This window comes from Drosophila tropicalis, unplaced genomic scaffold, assembly GCF_018151085.1.
Source record: "Drosophila tropicalis isolate 14030-0801.00 unplaced genomic scaffold, ASM1815108v1 contig_859, whole genome shotgun sequence".
NCBI classification, from domain to species: Eukaryota; Metazoa; Arthropoda; class Insecta; order Diptera; family Drosophilidae; genus Drosophila; species Drosophila tropicalis.
This window is the reverse complement of record NW_027173353.1, coordinates 8534843-8559156: the sequence shown is the minus strand read 5'-3', so window position 1 is coordinate 8559156 and position 24314 is coordinate 8534843. Positions and strand designations below refer to the sequence as shown.

Below are 24314 nucleotides of genomic sequence, written 5' to 3'. Positions count from 1 at the left end.
GCGCATGTCCACACATATATGAACATACATGCACATATATGTATGTTTGTATTCATTTGGATACAGATATACATTAGGGGTATTCACAGTTTTCAGTTTTCAGTTTTTTCTGGAACGAGATGAAAAGAAAGCATACTCACTTACTTTAAGAGCCAACTTTGGTAAATCAAAGTTTTGGCACCAAGTTTCTTTCGCCTCCTTCACACTTTGGGGATTTTAAAACAGTTTAACATAATCAAAATATAAAGAAATATTAAGTCCATAAATGGGAGCTTAATGAATCCAAGACATATGTTATATTCATATGTGAACACTTCAGTTACTTAAATCCTGTTTCAATGAATGATAAAAAAAACGGGTTAAACATTTCATAAAAGAGTTATTCTATACCATATAAAGCTCATATGTATATGGAACAAGGCATATACAAAATTATGAACCTGTTGCATATTTTAAGTGGACTACCAACCAAACGAAAAATGGAATGATAATAAAAAACCGATTAGGCAATGAATTACAGATTATTATTACAATTTCCTTAACAAATTAAAAACTGGTAAATAATTTTCATATTTATTAACACCATTTTCTAAAATTGTTTGCAGTCAAAAGGTAAAGAAAGCCATTCCCGTCGCTCTTGCAATTGTCGAATTAACTTTAAAAAGTACTATGGAGGCCATTTTTAATTTCATAAATTATTTACCAAGATGGAGATTACCTACTTTTACCAATAATAGATGTGTTTCTAAACTTGCGACTTTATTTTTTTAACAAATAGTAAACTTAATAGACCTATGAAGGATTCTAGAGTGCTTTGAAAAGCGAAAGGCGATGACTTTACCACACCTGAACACAATGAATTTGTATAAATCTTAATTACCATAATGCTTACCACACATTAATTGCGAATAGGGAGTTGAATTGCTACCTGGTTGTTCTTATACGCCAAGCGGCTAATTCTTTAATAATATCCTTGCCCACGACATTGTTGGTCCTTTGTTGGGGAGCTCTCACCTTGCCGCGTCCAACTAAAACCTTCTGGGTGACGCTGATTACTTACACTCTGGCAATGATATTCTTCAAGTGCATTATGCATCAGAGAATAATACTTGAGCAAAGTCTCATTAAAAGATCAAACCGGCTAACCTTTGAACTTATAATGAAACATGGCAACGATGTCTACGATTCAATGCTACTTGTAGTCCTCTTCTGACATAGATATTCATACATATGTATGACGAAAAAGTAGGGAAACCAGTGCAGATATTTTGATACTAGAAAGTCGTATGCATGAATCTCTTTGACTGTCATATTAATATTCGAGTAAATTTAAATATTTAATCTTTAACGACTACGCCTAAAATATGGGCTCTTCCTTTGCGATAAGATTTCGTTGTTGATATGGAATGTAACACAAATATTTTTATTTTGCCGTCGGTCTGCTACCATTTTGTTATCTACAAGAACTAAGGTGACTTTTTCAAATTCTTTCTGTCTTTAAGTCACAAGTCCGTTCTATCGACCAATGTTTGTTCTTCTTTTTAACTTACCACCAATTATTATAATTGCATTTACTTGACATGCCGCATGACCACCGCCGCATTATCTCACACTCTAGAACAATCACACCCCAAACGCCACACAGTTTCCACCATTTCAGTCGTAGAATCCAATGTTTGTTAATGAAATTAAAGTAAATAATTTCTCTTTCGTATGGTTTACTGATAGACAAATATACTTGGCCAATGATTTTGGACCAAAGAGAAGACGATAAAGATAAAATCCATTGTAAGCTTTCCAAATTATCTTTGATAGAATGTCAAAATGGCGTAATGTTTTATCATCAGATACGACTTCCATGTATAATAGATATATTTTGTTAAATCCAATATTATTAATCCGTGCAACATGTGTTTAATTTACACTCTCGTCGCTTACTATCGTAGACACATTGATCCATTAGTGTTTGTTATTAAAAACATTTAGTTAACGATTTGCTTGAACAACAACTTGAAAACATTTATGGGCGAAACTTAAATTCATGAATCAATCACTAAATTCTCTGATTAATTGAACGCGAAATAGAGATGGTAACACGGACAAGGATTTGGCCCACACAATTGGAAGATTATGCTGCTGGACTACATACAAGATCCAATCAGCAACTGCCGTAAATACATAGGTACATATCACTATAATGGTATTAACTCTTTTGCATTTCACAAATTATCTGCAACTTGAACAAATTGAATTTAGCTTTACTTATAATATTCACAATTGCATTTAAGCCGTAAACTGTAATGATTTCGTTTTATTAATAACTTTCATAGGCGAGTACATTTATTTTAATGAATTTAAGTCTTTCTCGCATGTCCTATAGGCTACACCTATGCCAAATCCAGTACCTATCCATGCTGGCCACGCTCGTCTTTTAAAGAATAATAAAGAGGCAGCAGAACCGATAATCAGACCACCAACTGAAACAAAATAAATAGTTCTTGTTAATACAGTATTAAGATTAAAATGCCGGTTACTCTCTAAACATCTATGTATACATATACATACATACATATGTATGTATGTAAATTAGGTGTATGTAGTTTGTATATACATACAAACATATGTGTTTAAATATATGTAAACCTGACGGCTAAAAACGAATAATCGCTTTCTTGCAATGACATTTTCGTATTGTTTGTTAAAACCTGGAACACGACAGGAATGTGCATATTATTGTTCCAATAAGCAGGTTCTTCCTCTTGTCATTGTCATTACATAATTTGCAGCTCAAAAACTTACATCCTTTAACAACGGTATCTGTTATACACCGGTCCAACTTCTTGCCGAATTGGTCCTCGGAGAAGGACGCACCAGTAGATGACATTTTGTTTGTGGATTTATTTAAAAATTTTATATCAATTAAAAACTTTGACGAAACCAATGCCAATCATCTGATTAGAGGTGCTATCGCTTGTCAATCGATAACGATAAAATCGTTTTTTCTTGATGCATTGAATTCATATCGGGATTTTTTTGTTCTCGTAGTCTGTTCACACTGAGTGCATGTGCTTGTGGTAATTAATTTCTTCATTTATCTGTAAAATCTTGTAAAATGGAGGAATATGCGAGAGAACCGTGTCCTTTTCGGATTGTTGATGATTGTGGCGGTGCGTTTGCCATGGGCTGTATAGGTGGCGGTGTTTTTCAGGCAATTAAAGGATTCCGCAATGCTCCATCCGGCATGAACAGACGATTGGTATGTAAAACAACATTTATATAACGATAACTGTCATACCATATTCTAAATCAATTCCAAGGACCATTAGAGTTTTTGTTTATGGCGGTCAAACATACTAGTTGAATGGCCCTCCTACAACTAATATGCTGTGTTTCATTCAAACTTACTGACTGATGTAATGCATATACATACACACGTACATGTACCGCTTGCTGTGAGTCTGTATGGTTCTATTTGGTTTGTTTAAATCCATTAATGACGAAATAAGAAAACTACGTTAGATAATTATGGTCCAATAGGATACTCCAATTGGAGTTTAGATATAGGCGTGCTCTGATAGGAAAACCTGAAAGTGTAGAACTGTATTAGGTTCAAGGTTTCTTAGAATTCGTTAAAGTTAAAGTTCATATTTAATACAAATACTAATTATAAATTTATATTTTCAGCTTGGAAGCATAACTGCAATTAAAACCCGCTCACCGGTTATCGCTGGGAATTTCGCAGTTTGGGGCGGCATGTTCAGTACCATTGACTGCACCCTCGTTCATTTTCGGAAAAAGGAAGATCCTTGGAATTCAATAATAAGCGGAGCTGCTACTGGTGGAATTTTAGCTGCAAGAAATGGTAAGCTGATTTAACTCATATTTATCTCACAATTTTTTAAAATATGTATTCCTTGTAGGTGTTCCTGCAATGGCTGGTAGTGCAATAATTGGGGGGGGTTCTTTTGGCGCTTATCGAAGGTGTTGGAATTTTATTCACTCGAATTTCTGCTGATCAATTCCGAAATCCGAGCCCACCTACAGAAGATCCAGCTGCTTTAGGTGACCCAGTTAACAATTTTTCCTTTGGGGGGGCACCAAACCAAAAACAGTACCAGTAACCTATTTTAATTGTTATAAATTAAATAAAATTTAAGAAACTCTAAATACCATACGTCATGTTTATTTGTAAAGAGAATTATAGAAGTTGTTGCGCACAATTATTATAATTGAAATTATCTGCCTCTAGCAGAACTGGTACAAATTAAACATTCGGAATGCCAATATTTTTTTTTGACAACTTAACAAACAATTAACTTAATGTCATCCGACAACAGACGGAAAAATTTTTAAATGATGAAACGATATTCCGACGTTCCGAAAGAACCGGTTGGCCCATGCCAACGTTTTAGAGCTGTTATCGTTATCGATAGTGTAAAAACAAAATATTCGACATAAAAAAAGTAAACATTGACATAGCACGTGTTGTTAAAATTTTAAACCATGCTCCGAAAACAAGCAAGACAGCGAAGAGAATATTTATATACTAAAGCCCGAGATGAACGGGTTCAAGCAAAGAAAAAGCTTCAAGAAAGCATTGAAAATAATATAAAAACTAATAAGCCGGTCAGTTCTGCAAATATAAAAAAAGGCTTCACTGTGTACAACTCGCTAAAATATGATATTAAAGGTATTTAGAACCATAACTATAAATAACTTAAATTGATGGTAATTACCGATATATTTTTAATCTTAGGTGGAGAAAACGCAGCTGCTAACGATGAGTATACTTACGCTGGTTGTGAAGACCCAAAAATCATGTTAACTACATCGCACGATCCCTCATCGCGGTTGAAAATTTTTATGAAAGAACTTCGCCTGATTTTTCCCAATGCCCAGCAGATGAACAGAGGAAAATACAAGTTGAGCACCCTGATGCATGCTTGCCGTGCCAACAATGTGACGGACTTTATAATCGTCCATGAGCACCGCGGTGTACCCGATGGCCTCGTAGTTTGTCATCTTCCCTATGGACCCACTGCATTTTTTAATATATCTGATGTTGTGATGCGACATGATATTCCCGATATCGGTAAAATGAGCGAGCAAAAGCCTCATTTAATATTTAACAATTTCAAAAGCACCATTGGCTTAAGAACTGTCCAAATACTGAAACACTTGTTTCCGGTGCCAAAAGAAAATTCTCAAAGAGTAATCACCTTCTTAAATCACAATGATTCGATTATATTCCGACACCATCAATATAAATACGTAAATAGAGAATTGGAGCTTAAAGAATGTGGGCCAAGATTTCAATTAAAACTATATCAAATTAAACTGGGAACGTTGGAGAATATTAAGGCAGCCGATACAGAATGGGTGAATCGTCCATATTTAAATACATCTGTAAAAAACAAAATATTCTCTAACGATTCTGGCATTCCAAATAAGGAATCCACGGATTAAAACAAATTGAACTAGTATATTTTTGAAATTGTTGGATTTCTTTATATATCGGACTATCTTGTATTGTACACAAGAGCATTGGCTCTTTTTATATGAAATGTTACTGCAGGGATTTCTTTACTTCAGCACTGGAAATATTCTTTAATTTGACTTAAGAGATCCTTTTGGACTTCATTTGCTGCAAAAATGCCATTCAAGCAATGGCGGCTTAATCTAAGGAGAATACTTATCTGTTAATCAAATGCATAAACTCAACTGAATTATTAAGTGCAGAAGTAAGGTCTGCTTATATAAATTGTCTGCAATTTTGTATACGATTATAGTAAAAATGTTTTATTTATGTTGCGCAATTGTTTACAAAAAAGGTGTACATAACTTTTACTAAGTTTTTTAAAACTATGGTCTTTTTCAGTTTCTGACAAAAACCGGTGTAATATGTTTATGTTGTATGTTGCTAAATACGATGATTATGTTTGCAGCGTATCATCGAGTTCTTCTTCCTTAACTGGTGTCTGTGCTGCTACCTTTTTCAAAACTTTTGTCACAACTTCGCTTAATGACTCTTTGGCTCCAGATTCTAAGATATCAGCTGTTTTCGAATAGGTAGTGTCATCACTTCTTAACCTTAAGATAGAAATTAGGGCCAATTCTGAGTTGGATTTTACATATCCATTCTTTTCCTTTGTACCGTTCACTAACATGGGCACCAAATATTTCATCACTTCCAAATTAATCTCATCAGCAGTTAGACTTTTTGATAGATGAGTGCAACTCTTTGCAACCAATTGTTTAACATCGTTGCTTGTGTGATTCATTGCCCTAGATAATGCTACAACAATACTATTTGGAATATCACCTCTACTAGAAAGGACATGCTGCAAAAGATATGTGGCAGCTCGAATTGCATTGCAAGCAATCGGCACTTTGTCTGATGAAACATTACCTAAAATATTGGCTATGATTCCATCTTGTAATTTTGTTGTCAACACTTCACTCGGACACTCTTTTAGGGCAACAAATAGAACAATTGTGTAACCATGCTTCACCAATGGATCATCGGAAGTGTCGGCAAGTACATAATTATTCAACAAATCGCTAATTTGAGCTGATGGCATATACTTAAGCATAGCCCCCAAACATCCACCAACAGCATTTCGTGTTATATCCTCTGAATGTCCAATCATACTCAACAGAGTAGCAAACACTTGTTTCTTAATGGGTTCGGACATTTTATCGCCAGACGGGGTAAGAATGCTTCGAAGGGCGTGCAACATAGTTTCTCGGACAGCAGAGTCATCGGAGTTCTTAATGCCACTGTGAATTTCATTGAACAGTGGATCGGCTCTTGAATGTATTGCCACCAATTCTGACAGAGCTTTGCCAGCCTTCATGCGCACATTTCGATTTTGGTCATGCAGTGCTTTAAGGAAAGTGGTTTGAAGTTGTGGTAAGAATTGCTTCAATATTACTCCCACTTTGTGAAGCAGTATAGCCAATGTTTCCAGGACAGCAGCTTTAACACCAGAGTTGAATCGATCTCCCAAAATACGAATCAATGGTCCAGTGATATGTACGACCGATGGTTGCAGAGATTGTGCACTCGTAAGGAAGATAACTTCGCCAAGACCTTGGGCGGCATTTTCTTTTTCCTCAGGCAAACCGTTGAGAATGGCTTCCCGGAAAACCGGTAACAGTGGCGTAATGCCCTTGGGTAAACAAAATCCTGGCAACTCCTTCTCCTTTAGATCACTGGCAGCGAATCTCACAGCTTGGCGCACATCGCTTACATAAGCAATTTGTTGAGTCGAATTTAATCCCTTGATTACAGCATTGAGCGCTTCCCATGACTTTTGTAGAATTTCCTTATCATTATCAGCCATAAGTCTGAGCAGGCAACGCAGAATCTGAGGAATGTATTGTGAATAATCTCCAGGTGAATGAATGCAAAACGCTGACAATAAACTGGCAGAAGACTTTCGTGTACACAAGTCATCAGATTTGGCAGAAACCATAAGAGTATCCATGATTGTTCTGATGCCAACCTCATCAGTTACCGATAATATGACAGTTTGACAATATTCCAGTTCCTGAGCCTCATTGGCTGTGCCATGCGATTCTGATAGAGCATCCAATAAAGCAGACAATATTTTGGGCAAATATTTTGTTAACGCATCACCAGCAACAGACACAAGGATAGACAAGGCCTTTGTATTCACAGGTGGAGCAGTTAATTGTGGAACAAGATAGGGAAGCACAACTCTTGATTTAATAGACATCACTTGACGCAATCCATCCAAAGTGTTTTCTGCAACTAATGGATCTGGATCCGAAAGGCCTTCCAACATGAAGGGAAGAATATCATCGAGAGCACGAGAACCAACTGTACTATGCAGGGATTCGAATGTTTTTGCAGCTGCTTCACGAACTTCTGGTAGGGGATCAGACAGAGCTTTGCGTACGGTTGGAACCAAGCTATGTACAAATGATAGAACCATTTCTTTTGATGTCGATGCCATAATTTCTGACAATCCAATGCAAACGCCTTGCCTTTGATCGGGATGATCAGAGTTTAATCCACTTTCCAGAATAGGTATAATTTCGGGTAGAACTCTCTCGCCAAGTTTTCGCACCAAGTCTCCAAGAGTACGAGCTGCAACTTGCCTTTTATCATAACTGGTGCTTGCCAGGCATCCCAGCAAGAGGCCAAACAATGTCGGAAGAATCTCACGCAGAGTACGGGGTGTATTTGTAACCACAACTTTCCACACATGCAATGCTGCTTGACGTACCATCAGGGACACGTCACTGCGGCCCATGTACAAGCCGGATAACACTCTATTACGACGTTCATCGCCCAAGAAGCGAATAATAGCTGTATGGGATTGCTCGGTACCGAAATTGTCATCTTCGCTAGCCGTTTCCGTTGTCATTTTTCCAGATACTCCCGATATGCGATACAGTAAATCGCCAAGTAATTGAACTGAGCTATATCTAATGCGCCAATTGTCATCGAAGAGTCCCTTCTCAAGCTCAGGCAGTAAGAGTGCCACTGCAGTTTCAGCATAAAGATTGACAATCCGCTGACCTGCTTTTAATGCAGTTTCACGCACATACTCACTTTCATCCGCTAAAGCTTTCAGAATCGGATTAATAATTTGTCCAATGTAGGGTGTAAATTCCTTTGGAAACGCTCCGGGCATGTAGATGAACATCATAATGTAACCATCCTTAACATGTGGAGCAATATCCACCCGCTCTGCAGTGGCAATTATTTCGGGCATAAGCTTGTGCATTTTTTCCACACCAAGCCCACCAACGACTTCGGATAGACCTTGGGCAGCTCCGCTTCGATCCACACTGCTGGATTCAGATGTCAGAGTTTGCATTAGCCATGGCAGCAAATCTTCAAATGATGATTCACCCATTCCCTTAACCATAGCACCAAGAGCACGGGCAGATACGGCTCTCACTTCGGGCACAGGATCCAGCAATGATGACTTCAGTCCTGGTATTATACTTGGCAGATAGGGAGCCAAGTCCTTCTGATCGGTGAGTGAGTACATGTTTCCAATAATTTGTGCAGCCATCTTCCTTGTTTCTGTTGATCGATCCATAAATGCCCTCTGAACGACTGGCATAATAAGAGCCAGAGAAGGAGCATCAATAAAGTGAACAAATTTGGTTTTTAATAAGCTTTGTAGGCATGCGGAGGTGTTGTTAGATGGATCCTCTAGAGCCTTCAACAAAACTGGTACAATTGCTTGAATTTCTGGATTTTTAATTACAGATCCGATCACCTTAAGGGCATCGGCACCAGCCTCCTGCACTTTGGTGTGCGAGTCACCAAGTACTTCAATTAATTTCGGAACTATGCTCGGCAGGCAAGATGAGAGCTGTTTTGGTGCACAAAATGCCATAGCTCCAAGAAGTTCAACAGATGCCGTCTTTGTCCTCCATGAATCTTCATCCAGTGCATCCAATAGCGATGGTAGAATAAGCTTTACACCATGAGCTGACAATTTGCCCATTACCACTTTTGCTGTGTCATCAGCAGCTTGTCGAACATATTGTGATGGATCACCAAAGCATTGCAATAGATGTGGCAACACGTGGACAATATATGGCTCGAATAGGCGTCCAAGTGTTGTGCATAATACCTCAAATGCAAATAGGGCACCTTCACGGGATTTGTAGTTCTTTTTCTCTTGAATGTATGTGGTTAGTTTGGACATGATATCCAATTGTTTGAGCGAGAGAATTCCAAGACCTTTAACTATACCGGCTATACCATAAGCAGCACCACGTCTTTCTCCATATTTTTCGGATTTCGCCAACGAATGCAATAGTTTCTTAATCATAGCTGGTGCTTCATCTTTAACAGAAGGCATAAGATGTGGCAAACAATTGGACACCGCCTCCTGTACTTGCTGGGAGGGCGTAGAAAGTGCCATTAGCAAACGTTTAACAATCGGATCAATGCGTTTATCATCCTTCTCCAAATGTCGCGCCAACGAACCCATTAGAATGACAACAGCCTGGCGTATGTTATCAAAACTTTGTGATTTGGGTGCTTTATCCAGAAATTCTTCAAAGACTGGTAACAAGCTAACAATCGTCTCTTTGCCATGTATATCGACAATCTTTAATGCAGCTGCTAGCATTTCCTTGTGAACAATTTCCTCACGATCACCGAGCCCTTGCGACACCATAAATTGCATAATAAAATTGATATCATCGACAGATAAAAATTGAGCAATTCGTGAAAAGGCAATAGCCACGCCTCTCCTTGGCTTCCATTCGTCCATAGCTGGTTCGATTTCACGATCAAATTGATCCAAGACTGGTGGTATCATTGTAAGTTTTTCATTGTATATTTCCAATAGCTTCTTGATTCCGTACTTGATTAATGCTTGGTCACGTTGTATAAGAGGTATTAGAGCCTCTGCTGATGCTTTTTGGATACACAATTGCGGGTGGGTTATATCACAAAGAATATCATCGAATTCGGGAAATGGAAGATTAGAACTATCCCATAGGCTGATAGCCAAGTCTTCGTTTTCGGGTGTTACATCAAATTTAGCAATCCAAAGCCTGGCAATAATTTCCTTCTTTAGTTCGTCATTGCTATTCAAATGATCTACAATGGCTTCAATCATTATTTGCAGAGTCCGCAGTGCGACATCTCTGACTGTGTCTATATTACTCTGCAGGGATTTAAGGAATAAATCGATTATTTGATTATCAGGATTAGCATTTGAACTGCCGCCAGATGAAGATTTTGCAACTTCTAGAATTGCGCAAATCGCCTGCACTTGTACTTTGTTGTTTTTCTTGATTAGATAGAGTAATATTTCAAACATACCCAATCTTGGCAAGTACTTGGGATGATTGCGTTGGCTCTCCTTGTGTTGGGCATGCACTTCAATCAATTGTATGATGGTTAATACAAGTTCTTCATTCGAATCAATATTGAGGAATAATATTGCACGCTTTAGAAACTCAAATGTATACGAGAATGATGGTGCGTCTAAATAATTTTCATTGACAAGCGTTAATTTCTTTAAACTTGCAACAATACTTTCAATTTTCTCATTTAGATTGAACGCAATCCATTCTTCTTTCAAATCGAACGAAGGTTTCTGAAGCTTTATGGTGGCAATCGCAATGTCACGTGATAAATCTTGCTGATCCTTAAGACTCATCTCATGCAAAAAGTAGTATAAGTTTGTCAATGGCTCAGCACTCAAAGGGCTTTCAGTTGCTTTTAGGATGTCATCTAATATGGTATGAAAGTATAAAGCAATAAATTCGCAGTTTCCAGCACAAGATGCCTTAAACAAAGATATTTTACACATTAGTTTTTCAAAGAGTTGTTGAAGACGAATTTTAATACGAAGTTCCTTTTCAGTTTGATTTTTGATTAGCTCCTCTTGCTTCTGGGTCAGCTTGATAGTTTTCGATTTTCCTTCTTTCTGACGTTTCTCGTCAATTTCCCGCCGCAATTGAATTTCCTCCAGCTGTTCTTTGTAGCTATACACCTTGTTTTCACGTTTCACACCAACTGTGGCATACTGTGCATCGATATGGGGTATCACACTTTTATCGTAAAGTTCTCCATCGGGTGTTAAGTATGTTAGGTATTCCTCGTTTGTGACGGATACATTTTTTGCATCTTGCAGATAGACTTTGAATTTGGAAACAACAATGGGCACTATAATGTCAGGACTAATTCGAACCAATGTTGATATGATGTTTTCATAAGTTGTGCTCACTTCAAAGTTTTCAATAAATTCTGTTATGATTTCTTGCTTTTTCTTTGTAATAAATTCTTGAGAACTTAATCCGAAATGCTGTTGTATGGTGGTTTCCCAAAATAGCGGATTATTGGTTACAATTGCTGGATGATGCGAAATACTTAAAAGTTGCAGAGCTAACTCCATTGACTCTTCATTGCTGATATTTTCCAAGTAGCTTAAAACTTCCAGAGCTTTAACAAATGCTTGAGATGGGGTGCTAGATTGGTCAGTACAATCGCTGCTTTCGTATTGAATTTTGGCCACATTTATACGCCTACCAAATTCAGCTAACGCAGTCCTAACAAATTCTATAGCTCCTGAACCTTTAGTGATTTCTTTTACTTGACCTATTGTAAATGTACGAACCTTGGGCGAATTGTTGCATATGTTATACACTATGGCACGATACAATTGGTCTATTGGTCCCTTAATTTTATCTGGATATTGTTTAAGGAATATTTTTGCAAGCAATGAAATATGACACAATGTCTCTGGAGTGGCCGTGGTTAAGAACTTTTCATTGAAGAAGCACACTTTGTTCATGTCGAATATGGAGCTCCAAAACGACCCATTGTTCTCGGACGGTTTCTCCAGAATTAACAAAATGCAAGCGATACATGCTGCCTCAGAAGTATAGCTCAATTGCGAAACATTTTGCATCGCGCTATTATATAAGGTGATGAGGGTTGGTACAATATTACTTGGATTATTAATCACTGTGTTTTGAATTGAAGCAAGCAACCAATCCAGATAACTCTGTCTAATAGCCTGACTTGTATTCTTCTGCTCCACACCGGTTTTGAAAATATTTATGATAACAGCGGGTAACTCGCTCCGAAACTTTTCAGTCCATAGACCAAACATGTCCAACGTACTGCAGATAACCCGCTCCTGCGTTTCAGCCTCAAGAGCCTTCCAAAATAGATTCACTGCTTCATCCAATATATTATGCATATTGTTCTGAGAAACGTTATTAAAGCTCAAGTATCCTGCACCCTGAAATATGAGAGTAATCAGTAAATGTACAAATTATGCACATGAGTGCAAATGAAAAGGAAAAATCACCTGGATTAAGTTAATTCTGTACTCGACCACATTTATTTTGCCATCAGATCCATTTAAAACCGAGAATATATGCTGCAATAATTCCTTGACAACGAGAACATCTGAGCATTTCCTTGCCAAAGATTTTAACGATTCCAGTGACTCGCGTCGTGCTGCATCTCCTTTGCTATATAGATTTTGAATCAATATCTTTCCAATCTGATTGGCATATCGACTACAATCGACATTTACTATATCAACAATTACACCAACGCTTTCTAACGTATTTTCAGGACTTCGCAAAATCGCCCTCTGCAGAGGAGGATATATTTGTGAATCAAATTCAGACTCCACTAGAGAGGCCAGAAATGGTTCGCAACATATTATGAATGATTTATGAGGCTTGCTTTTACATGAAATCATACTTTTTACAAAGATTTCTGAAATTTTGTTTTTGTGTGTTTTTAATAAAGCTGATTCCGTGCTTTTGCTCTCAAATCGTATCATCATCATTAGCATAATTGCGACATTCGAATTGGGCTCCAAGCGAAACAGGATATCAAGAGTATCATCAAAAACACAATTATTATCCCATAGCTCGAATAAGATTTTTGTAGCAGCTTCCGTAATTCGCGGATTTGCAGCCGTTAGAGCAATTTGATAAAGCAGCGACTGATATTCAATAAAACGCTGCTTTTCGGTTTTAAATATGTTGGAATCGGCATCTGATTGCTTTATAATTAAAGCTATCCATCCTAAAGCCACACAAGCTGGCTTTGACGATTTCTGCGGCGATGTCGATGGAAACTCTTTGAACAATAGCGTCTTGAACACATTTAGCATATGCTCAATGGTTAAATCATGATGAACCTTAACTAGCTCCGATATTAGTTTTCGAACTAGAAGTTGAGATGGAGGATCCTTATATTTAGCAATCGTTGTTCCGATCACTTTACAAATGCCTCGAACTATTGAAGAATTAATGCCTGAAAGAAAGTAAAAGAGAACGTTGAGAAGTCAATTATAATAAACAAATGATTTCTTAAAAGTGAAACTAGAATGTTGACTTTAAAAGTGTTTACAACCATAAACCAAGAAGCAAAATGTTTTGTCTAAGAGACTCATATTTCCACACAAAAATATGGGTCGCTTTTCAATAAACCAAACATCCGACGTTAAAGTTTTAGTTCTTTTGTCATAGGTATTGAAATATGACATCTTTCATTAATAAACACTCAGGTTTATGGATTGGTAAAGATTCATATAAAAATCAATAATTAAAAATACCGATATATTAATAATTCGAAATTTAGGACAATGCATTCTGAGAAATATTTTTTTTTATTATATTTATTTTTATAAAATTGAAGGAAAAAAAGTTCCCAGACATATTATTGAATATCCAAAGAAATATAGTTATGTATACAATACATACAAAACTAAGGCTAAAGCATATGTACATATGCATGGAATAAATCTTAAATATGTACATAAATATGTACCCTCATTACTTCGATTATGGGATAACACATTGAATCTGTTACATTTTCTAATCCACTTCACTTTATTAAACTTATCATTTAAAAAATATCTAATTTTGCATACGTGCATTTTTTTGCAGCGATTCTTATAGGTGCATATTATAACTTACCGGGATTTGTCAGCACGGCACATACATTTTGAAATAACGTCGAACGCTCTTCCACAGGGACATTTAGTACCCTGTTGGGTAAATCGCGCAAAGCATTTGCCAACTAACAATAATTTTCATTAGTTTTTTGTGTTTTTCATTCATTTTTATAAATTTACCTGTCCATCAGCCATATTCACAAAACGTGTGATTAAAAATCGAGATGACACAGACACTGCCTGCCTTCTTTATCGATAAGATTATCGATGTGAACTGCAATGAATCGAAATAATCAGCCGGTTATACTTTATTCTGAAATAATACTCTTCGGTCCTTATTTTTATATACAACAGGACTTAAAAACTAAAAAACATCAATAATTTCTAATAATGCTTATTATTTTCCTTATTTTTCAATATATCTATAGATAATAAAAAAAATGTGTTTCACACTTCAACGCCTCATTACCGACGTTATCTTGACTCATGTTTATCGGACTATCGCTAAATAAATTCACAACAAATTGTAAATTTTTATACCGGGCTATTGTTGTTCATTAAATCAAATAAAATAGCAATATTAAACAACAATGAGCTTGCCGCCAGCGCTCTTAAAACGATTGAAGAATCGAGGACTTGTACAAAAACAAAATGGTAACGAAATATTTACATACGTGTTTGTACATGTAACTTAAAAGAGATACATTACGTGCCTGTGTTTTGTTTGTAACGAAAAGATTTTTAAATAAAGGCTTTATATACCCTTCAGTACCGGTCCCCGGGGAATCGACATGTCCCCGGAGACAAACTAGCGACAGTTGTCACTCCAGTCGCCGAGACAAATGTCCGAATGTCGTGCCGAACGCCGAGACAAACAAGCATCGTCCTATGGCCTAGAAGGACAATTTCGCTACTTTGTCCTATGGACTAGAAGGACACTATCGCTAGTTTGTCCTAGAGACTAATGAGACAATTCAAATTCAGTGCACCTTTTCTCAGAATGGCACTAGATAAGACCTTCATTAAAGACGTTTTTCTGAAATTCCTTGATTTTCCTTGCAGCCACTGGATCTGTTCCCGAAGCTATAGAAGAAATCATTGCTGAAAACTATGATGACGATGATAAGGTTCGACCCCATTCATATAAGGGAAATAGCCATTCGTCCACAAAACGTCATGCAAGCGATGAGCATATGTGGACAGATCGAATCAAGGAGCGTATAGGGGTTACAGAGTCATTTCATGGATACAAATTGTGTCCGAACAAATATAATGTATGGCATAAGTGCAACCTCTATTGCGTGAATAAGTGGACCAATGTGCGATCCAAGCCAACTGAAAAGTACCTGCAACGTTACAAGCGTTTGCTACGAAAATATCCTTTGGAAGCTGGCTGGAAAGATGTCTATGACAGTGGATGTGGCTCTTATTATTTCTATAATACTATAACACAAAGAGTCTCATGGCTACCACCGTCGCATCCAAAAGCACGGGTTTCGCAAAGTGCAGCAGTATTCCGTAGGCAATTGGCTAACACGAATGATGAATATAATTTTGATACATCTGAGTTAATTTTGTCTAAAACAAGAAATAACTCTGCTTTTGACACATCAGAATCTGACAATAGCACAGGACCGTCTGTTCAAGTGCCCATCAAGAAACAGAAAGTACGCGATCTTGACCGAATGCTTATGAGAAGACGCCAATATGAATCATAAAAATGATAAACGTATTGAAAATGTTTATAAAAATAAAAAGAATATCTTAACACAAACTTTAATCATTTTTTGTAGTTTAAAAAGTCATGATAAACTCTGCAAGACTATTTTACAGAAAATAATGTAATGTTTGAACCAAAAAATCGTTGAAAGAACCAGTTTCCGCTGACACTTTGGTACCAGTGCTAAGGTTTCATTTTTACCCAACAATACCTTTGGCTCAAGTCTCAAGTTTTGCATTTAGACTTAAATGAGTTTGTACGCTACACTACTGATTTTATATGTGTTAACAAATAGTACAATTTAAGTAACTTAATCTCTTCTTCTATAGACTTATATTAAAGATAAATATATTAAATGTAATTGTTTGTAGTCCATTTAATTGAGTATCGAGAAGAACATAAATATTTAGTATCAAAAACAAATTTAACGGCTAAAACAATGTCAACTATTTTGTAACAATGAATTTAATATATTGCTGGTTAATTTTAATGGTGACTTTGAATACAAATCTTTGTTTTGCAAAATCTCAAAGCTGCAATAAATATGAAAATAGAAATCATATTCGTGATAACAACTTAAATAGAACCGGTAAATTTCTTTTTGATACTATTTTTCGAATCAGTTCTGGAGTGTCAAATGCATTTGGACTTGATACAGAAGATGAAACGGAATATACCGAAAATGTTAATCTAAAAAATTGTGATTGCGGTAAGTAGTGTGAACTCCACGTATCTTTCAAGGTCATTGCACCAAAGTGAAAATGTTTAGCATAAAAATGTGCAAATCAAGGTTTTGTCAATTCTATCCATCAGAATATTAATTTCCCTTAAAACAAAAAAAACTGCGCATCTCTTTATTAAATCCATGAATCGACCCAGTTTTTGGCAGAGAAAGCATACGGCCGGTCACCCATTTCACTGGAACGACAAAATTACTTTCCCGTGCCTATTTCGTGTCCGTTGTTGACACGATTCCACTTAGCATAAGAGTCATAATACTATCTTCTTCTTTCTTGTAACTTAAAAATATTCAAGGTATTCACATTTTTTGTGAGCTAAACATTTATCTTCAAGTAAAATAGGTCAAATTAGCTCATTGATAATGGTTAGTACAAACCAGCTGACGCATAGTATCTTTTCCGTATAGAAAGTAAGAGTAAAGTACTTAGTGCAAAATACCATCTTCAGAATACAGTAAGAAAACTTTCCCTCAGAAACCCGTTTAGAAGAAATAATTTAATTGGTTTTAGACTGGTTTTAAGCCAGTTTAAAATATTCTAAATTGGGCTAGTACGAATAAAAGTACTGAAAAACAAAACATAAAACAAAAGTTTTAAAGGTTCCCTTCCCCTTAGGAAACGCACACGATTTGATATTCGTAAAGAAAATGTAATGAAAAGCTTTAACTATTGCCTCTAAAGAGCTCCAAATGATAGCACTTCACTTTCACTCTAAAGCGACAATTTTTTATGCACTCCATGGCTCAGTTTAATTATTTTCCGAATTGTGGTTTCATGGCCATGCGTAAGACTTCATAAAATGTTAAATGATTTACTCACACTACATGACAATTTGTCTTTTTTTTAGATTGCGGCTTTTCGAATGAAGAAATTCGAATTGTCGGTGGAAAACCAACAGGAGTAAATCAATACCCATGGATGGCACGAATTATATACGATGGCAAATTTCACTGTGGCGGATCATTATTAACTAAAGATTATGTGTTATCTGCAGCTCACTGTGTTAAAAAATTGCGAAGATCAAAAATACGTATAATATTCGGTGATCATGATCAGGAAATCACTTCAGAATCTCAAGCCATTCAGCGAGCCGTAACGGCTGTAATAAAACACAAAAGCTTTGATCCAGATACCTACAATAATGATATTGCACTCTTAAGGCTTAGGAAACCAATCGCATTCTCTAAAATCATAAAGCCAGTCTGTCTACCCAGATATAACTATGATCCAGCAGGTACTTGAAGATTTTGAATCGTACTTTACAGAAATTGCTTACGAGCTATTTTTTTGATCATTTCTCTAGGCCGCATAGGCACCGTGGTGGGATGGGGTCGCACCTCAGAGGGAGGAGAATTGCCATCGATTGTGAATCAAGTCAAAGTTCCCATAATGTCGATTACAGAATGCCGCAATCAAAAATATAAGAGCACTCGGATAACCACAACAATGTTGTGTGCTGGCCGACCAAGCATGGACTCATGTCAGGGTGATAGTGGAGGACCATTATTGCTATCCAATGGAGTCAAATACTTCATTGTTGGTATTGTATCTTGGGGCGTTGGCTGTGGACGTGAAGGATATCCAGGTGTTTACACGCGTGTTAGCAAGTTTATACCGTGGATTAAATCTAATTTAGATAACACATGTTTGTGTTCATAGTCAAGTGGTAGTAATATGCCTAATTATAGAATACACTCGTTTGTTTTAAAATTATTTATTGACAATACATTTCCCCCCTGCTGTTACGTTTCAATATGATCAAACGTTTGTAATTTATTTTGCTCCAAAGTTCCAATTCCAAAATGCTAAACGAAGTGAAGAAATTCCAATATTATTCCATGCGGGATGAGACAATGGAAAAGTTTTTAGATCTAACTTACAATTTGCTTTGGAAAAACCACAACTTCGGATGAAAGTTTTCTCCATGTTCATAGAACTTTACTTGTTTACTTTGTAATCCATGTAGCATTGGCTAGTCCTTGGATCTCTATGGATTGGATCTTTATAGAACAGCAAGTTGGCTTTTGCAGGAGCAGACACCAGAGCATTTATGCCTAAAAAAAAGAGGTAGTTAAAGTTTTCCAGCGAGTGCAGATAATAGTTAATAAATCCTTAAAAATGTATAAAAACGATATTTGGAAATCGGTTTTTACTAAGATAAATTTCATTTCAAAATACATTTTCAATCATAAAATCTTATAAAACTTACAGAATGACAAATCCAGCTACTCATCTGCCAAAAAAAAGTCCAAATTGATAGACCATTTCATCTGCTAGCTATACATATATCTATTAAAGTTTAAAGACAAATTGTAAATAATTAAAAGTTTTTAAAGTTTGAGTCCATTTTAAAGTGTGAGAAAGACCAAATTAAAGACCATTTGTTAGTTTATCTGAAAACAGACTCTTTAAAAGATTCAACTGAAAAGAAGATTATGAATGATAAGCATTTGGGTTTTAATTTATTTTGATAATTTGATTATGATCCTACCCAAAAGTGTTCTGGTATAAGACAATTATGCATATTTAATACTAAGGATAGACAAGATTGTTTACTTAATTAGGGAACTCACTTATGCTATTCTGATATATCGCTTGACTTGAATAGTCATCCAAACTGTTCCTACTCTGAGCATCGCTACTAATTACCTTAGAATTCAATAGACCTTTTGAGCCCCTACTTAAACCATCATTAACACAAAATTCGGAAAATAGTTTTGACTCGCTAGTAGTAGTATTATTTTTGCTATTGCTATTACTACACATATTAAAACCATCCATTCTATCGATTTCGCTTGGGCTTGCATCGAGCAAAGACTTTTCGGGAGCAATGTTCGAGCATTGCTGGGTGCAGTTGTCACATGAGTTTTTATCAGTGCGAACTCCACTGCCCGATTGGCTAGAATTCGGGGACGAAGACGGCTCATACTTTCGAGGTCGCCCTCTAGATAGGTGCCGCCTTTTGATAAATTCATTATCATCGACCATCCAAAAAGAACCAAAATCATCTTCATAACGCACAAAGCATTTGTGTAAAGATAAATTTGTTCGGATGGCATTCTAAATAATTATTTGTACATTATATTGAATAAGTAAGTATATAAACGAAGTGGAAATTTCACAAACCAGGCAAGCGCAAGCAATTCACAATTTAAAATGAAAAAATATGAAAATTAAAGTTATATATTGTATATATACATACATAGACATATGAAAAATGGATATATCCAGAGAAAAATTATTTATCATTTAAAAATGGTATATAGTTATCTCATTAGTGTCCACATTATACATGAAAACCAAGTTAAATGAAATATTATAGCTCCCTTTCTTAAGTGCAGACTCGACTGAAGAACGATCAGACGAAGGAAGAGGAAGGAACTGACTGAGAGATGGATAACATTCAGACCACAAAAATTGAGAACCCAAGTAGGCACATATGTATACGGAAAGACGGAACAAATATACGGACAGACAGCTATACGGATAGACAGGCGAATGGACACACTGAAATCCCCAATAAATATTAATACATAATTATTTCGATATTGGTTCATAAAATATTGGTTATAAAATCGTTTAAATTATTCGACTAATAAGATGAACAAGATCTTTAAAAGGAATTAAGTTTTGAATGAGAAAAATTTGAATGAAAACTGTTTTTAAATATTTCCCACATACCCAAAGTTTAGAGCAACAAAGAAATTTGAATCTACTGAACTTTTTGGCAGCTGCTAAATTGCTTGCCACGGCTGCCGTGCGCTGGGGTCGCCTCTTATAAAATTCAATTTCGTCAACTGTCCAGACGGCGCCCTTCACATTCTCGACGCGCATAAAGCACTTGTGGAGCGACAAATTATGGCGGACTGCATTCTAAATTGAATGTGTTGGTATTAGTTAAGTATTCGGTCAAGATTGGATGCATTTTTTTCTTGTTTTAGCATTTTTACACAAGGTTATTAGACCCAAATATTGTAAATGAAGTACAATTAAGCTAAACTTGGCAGACAAATAACAAATATCTCCGAATTTTCAAAACTCTTCGTGTATCTTGAGATAAAGAATAATTTTACCGAATCTTACGTCGGCCAGGCTTTCTTACAGAAATAAATATAGCGTATACGCACGATAGTCTGCATAATATTCGGACGTAAATGATGACTGATATTGAGAATTTGAGTACAATTCACAAAGTTTAATGTTACTTTTGTTCTTGAAACTTCCCATGAATGAAAATCAATAAAAACTTGAGTTAGCAAGTAAATAGATAAAACACGGCGTTTTTACGATCGGAAAAATTGGTATGTTCCTGAAAAGTAATAACCGAGTTGTGTTGTGTGTTTTGATTGATATAAAATTGTCTCATTTATACATATAAACTTAAGATACCTAAGTATTAAAAATATAGATAACTTACCTTCCAAGTGGCTGCATTGCGGCGAAAGTAACAAAATGTGTTCTGGAACCAATTGTAGATTTCATTCAAAGTTAATTGCTTGTCGGGGGAGTCTATGATGGCCTTCAAATAAAGAATCAGTTTACTTTCAATCCAACCCACAACAAAATGACGATTAAGATTTATAATTATCTAATTGAGACTTACCTGTCTTATAAGAGACGCATAAGTAAATGGAGGTCGAACATCTGCGTTTTTATAAAATTCTCGATTTCGTTGGATCTCTGTAAGGTAGTATTGACAAAAAAGGAAAGTACTTATTATAACTATTCTGTTCTGAACGTTATCTGTGGTATTATATTCAAAAATAGAATTCTTGTACCTTGTTGTACATCTAGTCCAGCCCTTTCCAGCATATAAGGTAATCCTACAAATGATATACATATATAATAGAGAAGAGATTTAAATTGATCTTTAGTTTATGTGGATCATATGTGTTAGATTTTTTATAAAATTTGGTTTTACATACTCACCACCATTAATGGAGAACGTATTTTTATCATGATTTCTTTTCTTCATTCCGCATATATTGGTTGAGTTAACCATGGGAAGATTTATCGATCCTGGAGAATTTGACTGATGAAATGGTCGACCTATACTGTTTATTGTTATGGGACTGGTCATATTGCAGAATGTACCGTCTTTTGTAGGTATATCCTAATAAATTATTGAGTTAGCAAGGCATCTGTACTCAAATATATGTTCACTTACTTTTCGATCCAATTTTGTTGGTGATAAAAGTTGCTTGGATAAGTATAAATGATGCATCATGGCCTGCAATCGATCTCTTTCTTTTTGAAGATGTGTTTCCAATTGGGAGACTACTTGCATTTGAACCCGCGCTTGGGCCGTGGATCTATCATCCAAGCCGTGTTCTGAATTGAGATGCCTAAAATTTAGTTACAAATAAGTTGAATTCTTTGATCTGAGAACATATGTAGATAAATAATATGGGCGACTTTGCCTTGAGGTATAGAGAATAAACATGGAATACCTACTTTACGAATGCAGTTATATCTTCCAAATCCATCTCACATCCCGGCCAACGGCAAACGTTGTGAGCAAACAGCGGATGATAGAATTTTCGCATTGCAAACTCATCATGCATGTGAGTATATTCATTGTTGCATATTTCATTCTCTTTTGATCTTAGAAATCTTTCAGCATCAGACATTATAAGCTTCTCCTGTTCGGCCATCATGTCGGGCATATTGTAGAAATTGAGATCTGGAATCGGGGCCATCATATGTTGGCCTTGCGGCAGATGTATATTGTGGGAGTTGGCGCCGGCGAATTGTGCAGCTGTTTGGGATTCACCTATACTTGATGCCGGAGAGCTACATTTGACGATATGGGATGCATATGATATTGTATTATGTAAAAATCCGCCCGGTTGGAAACAGTTATTCTTTGTATTATCGGGACATATATCTGATGGCAGGGAAAGTTGAAATCTCGACTTAATGGCTAACTCTTTTTGATGAGTTACTTCTTCAGGATCTGATTCCTTTATGTCTTCGGAATACTCATCATCCTGAATTCGAATCATTGTTAAGATACTGTAACAAGGTAAATATATGAAATGACAATAATTTTGAAATATATTCATATGTAGATAGTTTTCTAAAACCTCACATTGCATTGTACACATTTTAAAAAAAGTATTCAATTCTCTTTGGTTAATTTCTATAGAAAATATAAGTACTTTAATAACTTTGCAATCAATTTTTGGGATTAGGGATAGGAAAAATCGATTGGATTAAAATATTCAAGATACTTCATCTAAATACGTACCAGTACATCTTTGGAAAACATATTAAAAAACCGAACTATAATCAAAATTCGCTATCCCGCATAATAAGATATTCAATTCTTTGTAGCATCGTTGGATGTGTCCTATGGAACTGAAGATAAATGCTATCAAAAAAGGGCCAATAAGGACAATCGAAGAACATTTTAAGTAGTCCGGCCTGCAAATACTTTGAATATCCAAGATCTTGAGCAAAGGAATCAGCCGAATATTCAAAACGTCGCATAATAAAGAGCAGAAACCAATTTGCCAATCGTGTATAGGGCGTAATAATGAACCACAATGCCAATATTATACCCACCACCATGGGACATACTCCTGGTGGAAAGCCAACACTTTCATAAATATATTCATTTTCATAGAGTAATCCAATAAAAAGGACACTAAAAAATAAATGGACTTGCGACAAAATCATAGTTATAAAGAAATGGCATCGACTCCAATGTCCCAGTTCGTGGGCAACAACAGCGGCCACTTGTTTCCTAGGGAGACCTCGTCCTGTGGAAGAACTCCTTTTTCGCAGTACTTTTGACTTGTTCAGGAACAAGGTATCACTTAGAACAATTCGTTTCCAACAGGCCATCCCAAAGAAATAGGCATTTGCACATGAATACGGATCTCTGGTGTTCATTATATATATGCTTGATATTGGAAATTCCACAAATTCTGTAAGACGAAGTATTTCATCGTAAAATGCCTCCGGAATTTCTTTTGTAAACTCGAATATTATGGGCTCAATTAAGAGAGGCATGGCAAATGTCACTATCACAGATATTATACCAATTAAAATCCACATAAATAATATTGTATATCTGTTGGCATAATGTCCGATTATGATAATCACATATGTGAGGGGCAAAAAGTAAATCTGATTTATTATAATCCCTTTTAAGCTCGACATAAAGAATACCCAAAAGGATCCTTCTCCTTCACCAGTCTCTTCTCGATTCAATATGCACTTTTCATACACGAGGGCAGGAGTCAGTTTCAGAGTGACATATACACTTAGCAAGAATACAAAGAATAGACTCAAAATGGTTTCATTTTTACTTTGGGATACACAAAGGGCCACGTCCCATAGGAAGGGGAATAGACCGAGATATAGTTCCAAAAAACCAAACACCAAGGCTCCAATAAATATTTTATATATATT

The 24314-nt window shown here is 36.1% G+C and overlaps 7 protein-coding genes across 8 annotated transcripts; 4 read left to right on the top strand and 3 right to left on the bottom strand.

Annotated features, from left to right (window-relative positions):
- Positions 1–2282: 2282 nt before the first annotated feature.
- On the bottom strand, positions 2283–2980 carry LOC137583062 (MICOS complex subunit Mic10-like). Its single transcript, XM_068297949.1, has 2 exons — positions 2800–2980; positions 2283–2477 (listed from the first exon to the last, which is right to left on the bottom strand). Exons 1-2 carry the CDS (start codon positions 2882–2884, stop codon positions 2341–2343), a joined length of 222 nt encoding a protein of 73 aa, XP_068154050.1. The 5' UTR covers positions 2885–2980; the 3' UTR covers positions 2283–2340.
- Positions 2981–3031: 51 nt separating this feature from the next.
- LOC137583060 (mitochondrial import inner membrane translocase subunit Tim17-B-like) lies at positions 3032–4167 on the top strand. The gene is given in 4 exon segments (XM_068297948.1): positions 3032–3256; positions 3685–3862; positions 3921–3952; positions 3954–4167. Coding segments are annotated over 4 exon segments (522 nt in total). The 5' UTR covers positions 3032–3112; the 3' UTR covers positions 4122–4167.
- Positions 4168–4440: 273 nt separating this feature from the next.
- LOC137583059 (U3 small nucleolar ribonucleoprotein protein IMP4) lies at positions 4441–5816 on the top strand. The gene is made up of 2 exons (XM_068297947.1): positions 4441–4690; positions 4757–5816. Exons 1-2 carry the CDS (start codon positions 4504–4506, stop codon positions 5464–5466), a joined length of 897 nt encoding a protein of 298 aa, XP_068154048.1. The 5' UTR covers positions 4441–4503; the 3' UTR covers positions 5467–5816.
- On the bottom strand, positions 5772–14654 carry l(3)80Fj (lethal (3) 80Fj). Its single transcript, XM_068297946.1, has 4 exons — positions 14616–14654; positions 14458–14560; positions 12828–13792; positions 5772–12758 (listed from the first exon to the last, which is right to left on the bottom strand). The coding sequence occupies exons 1-4, from the start codon at positions 14628–14630 to the stop codon at positions 5934–5936; spliced, it is 7908 nt and encodes a 2635-aa protein (XP_068154047.1). The 5' UTR covers positions 14631–14654; the 3' UTR covers positions 5772–5933.
- Positions 14655–14925: 271 nt separating this feature from the next.
- PQBP1 (poly-glutamine tract binding protein 1) lies at positions 14926–16215 on the top strand. Its single transcript, XM_068296979.1, has 2 exons — positions 14926–15089; positions 15498–16215. The coding sequence occupies exons 1-2, from the start codon at positions 15026–15028 to the stop codon at positions 16151–16153; spliced, it is 720 nt and encodes a 239-aa protein (XP_068153080.1). The 5' UTR covers positions 14926–15025; the 3' UTR covers positions 16154–16215.
- A 328-nt stretch (positions 16216–16543) lies between these two features.
- On the top strand, positions 16544–18652 carry LOC137582440 (trypsin-1). The gene is made up of 3 exons (XM_068296978.1): positions 16544–16864; positions 17743–18129; positions 18199–18652. Exons 1-3 carry the CDS (start codon positions 16615–16617, stop codon positions 18552–18554), a joined length of 993 nt encoding a protein of 330 aa, XP_068153079.1. The 5' UTR covers positions 16544–16614; the 3' UTR covers positions 18555–18652.
- On the bottom strand, positions 18594–23624 carry FoxP (forkhead box P). 2 transcript variants are annotated; one of them, XM_068296977.1, is made up of 10 exons: positions 23146–23624; positions 22350–22910; positions 22063–22240; positions 21825–22008; positions 21674–21718; positions 21499–21575; positions 21313–21414; positions 19105–19184; positions 18776–18949; positions 18594–18700 (listed from the first exon to the last, which is right to left on the bottom strand). In XM_068296977.1, exons 1-8 carry the CDS (start codon positions 23151–23153, stop codon positions 19173–19175), a joined length of 1167 nt encoding a protein of 388 aa, XP_068153078.1. In that variant the 5' UTR covers positions 23154–23624; the 3' UTR covers positions 18594–18700; positions 18776–18949; positions 19105–19172. The 2 variants fall into 2 exon arrangements, with proteins under 2 accessions (XP_068153078.1, XP_068153076.1); XM_068296975.1 differs by having other exon boundaries at positions 18776–19184.
- Positions 23625–24314: the final 690 nt, after the last annotated feature.

What these genes read in the sequence shown, in the direction of transcription:
- LOC137582440 (XM_068296978.1), top strand. Translation starts at nt 16,615, where the DNA reads ATGAATTTAATATATTGCTGGTTAATTTTAATGGTGACTTTGAATACA. An exon ending in TCTAAAAAATTGTGATTGCG is followed by an intron (nt 16,865 to 17,742) that starts GTAAGTAGTGTG and finishes TCTTTTTTTTAG; the next exon opens with ATTGCGGCTTTTCGAATGAA. An exon ending in ATATAACTATGATCCAGCAG is followed by an intron (nt 18,130 to 18,198) that starts GTACTTGAAGAT and finishes TCATTTCTCTAG; the next exon opens with GCCGCATAGGCACCGTGGTG.
- LOC137583062 (XM_068297949.1), bottom strand. Translation starts at nt 2,884, where the DNA reads ATGTCATCTACTGGTGCGTCCTTCTCCGAGGACCAATTCGGCAAGAAG. An exon ending in AGATACCGTTGTTAAAGGAT is followed by an intron (nt 2,478 to 2,799) that starts GTAAGTTTTTGA and finishes ATTTTGTTTCAG; the next exon opens with TTGGTGGTCTGATTATCGGT.
- LOC137583059 (XM_068297947.1), top strand. Translation starts at nt 4,504, where the DNA reads ATGCTCCGAAAACAAGCAAGACAGCGAAGAGAATATTTATATACTAAA. An exon ending in GCTAAAATATGATATTAAAG is followed by an intron (nt 4,691 to 4,756) that starts GTATTTAGAACC and finishes TTTTAATCTTAG; the next exon opens with GTGGAGAAAACGCAGCTGCT.
- FoxP (XM_068296975.1), bottom strand. An exon ending in TGGACTAGATGTACAACAAG is followed by an intron (nt 21,576 to 21,673) that starts GTACAAGAATTC and finishes ACTACCTTACAG; the next exon opens with AGATCCAACGAAATCGAGAA. An exon ending in ATGCGTCTCTTATAAGACAG is followed by an intron (nt 21,415 to 21,498) that starts GTAAGTCTCAAT and finishes CTTTATTTGAAG; the next exon opens with GCCATCATAGACTCCCCCGA.
- PQBP1 (XM_068296979.1), top strand. Translation starts at nt 15,026, where the DNA reads ATGAGCTTGCCGCCAGCGCTCTTAAAACGATTGAAGAATCGAGGACTT. An exon ending in ACTTGTACAAAAACAAAATG is followed by an intron (nt 15,090 to 15,497) that starts GTAACGAAATAT and finishes TTTTCCTTGCAG; the next exon opens with CCACTGGATCTGTTCCCGAA.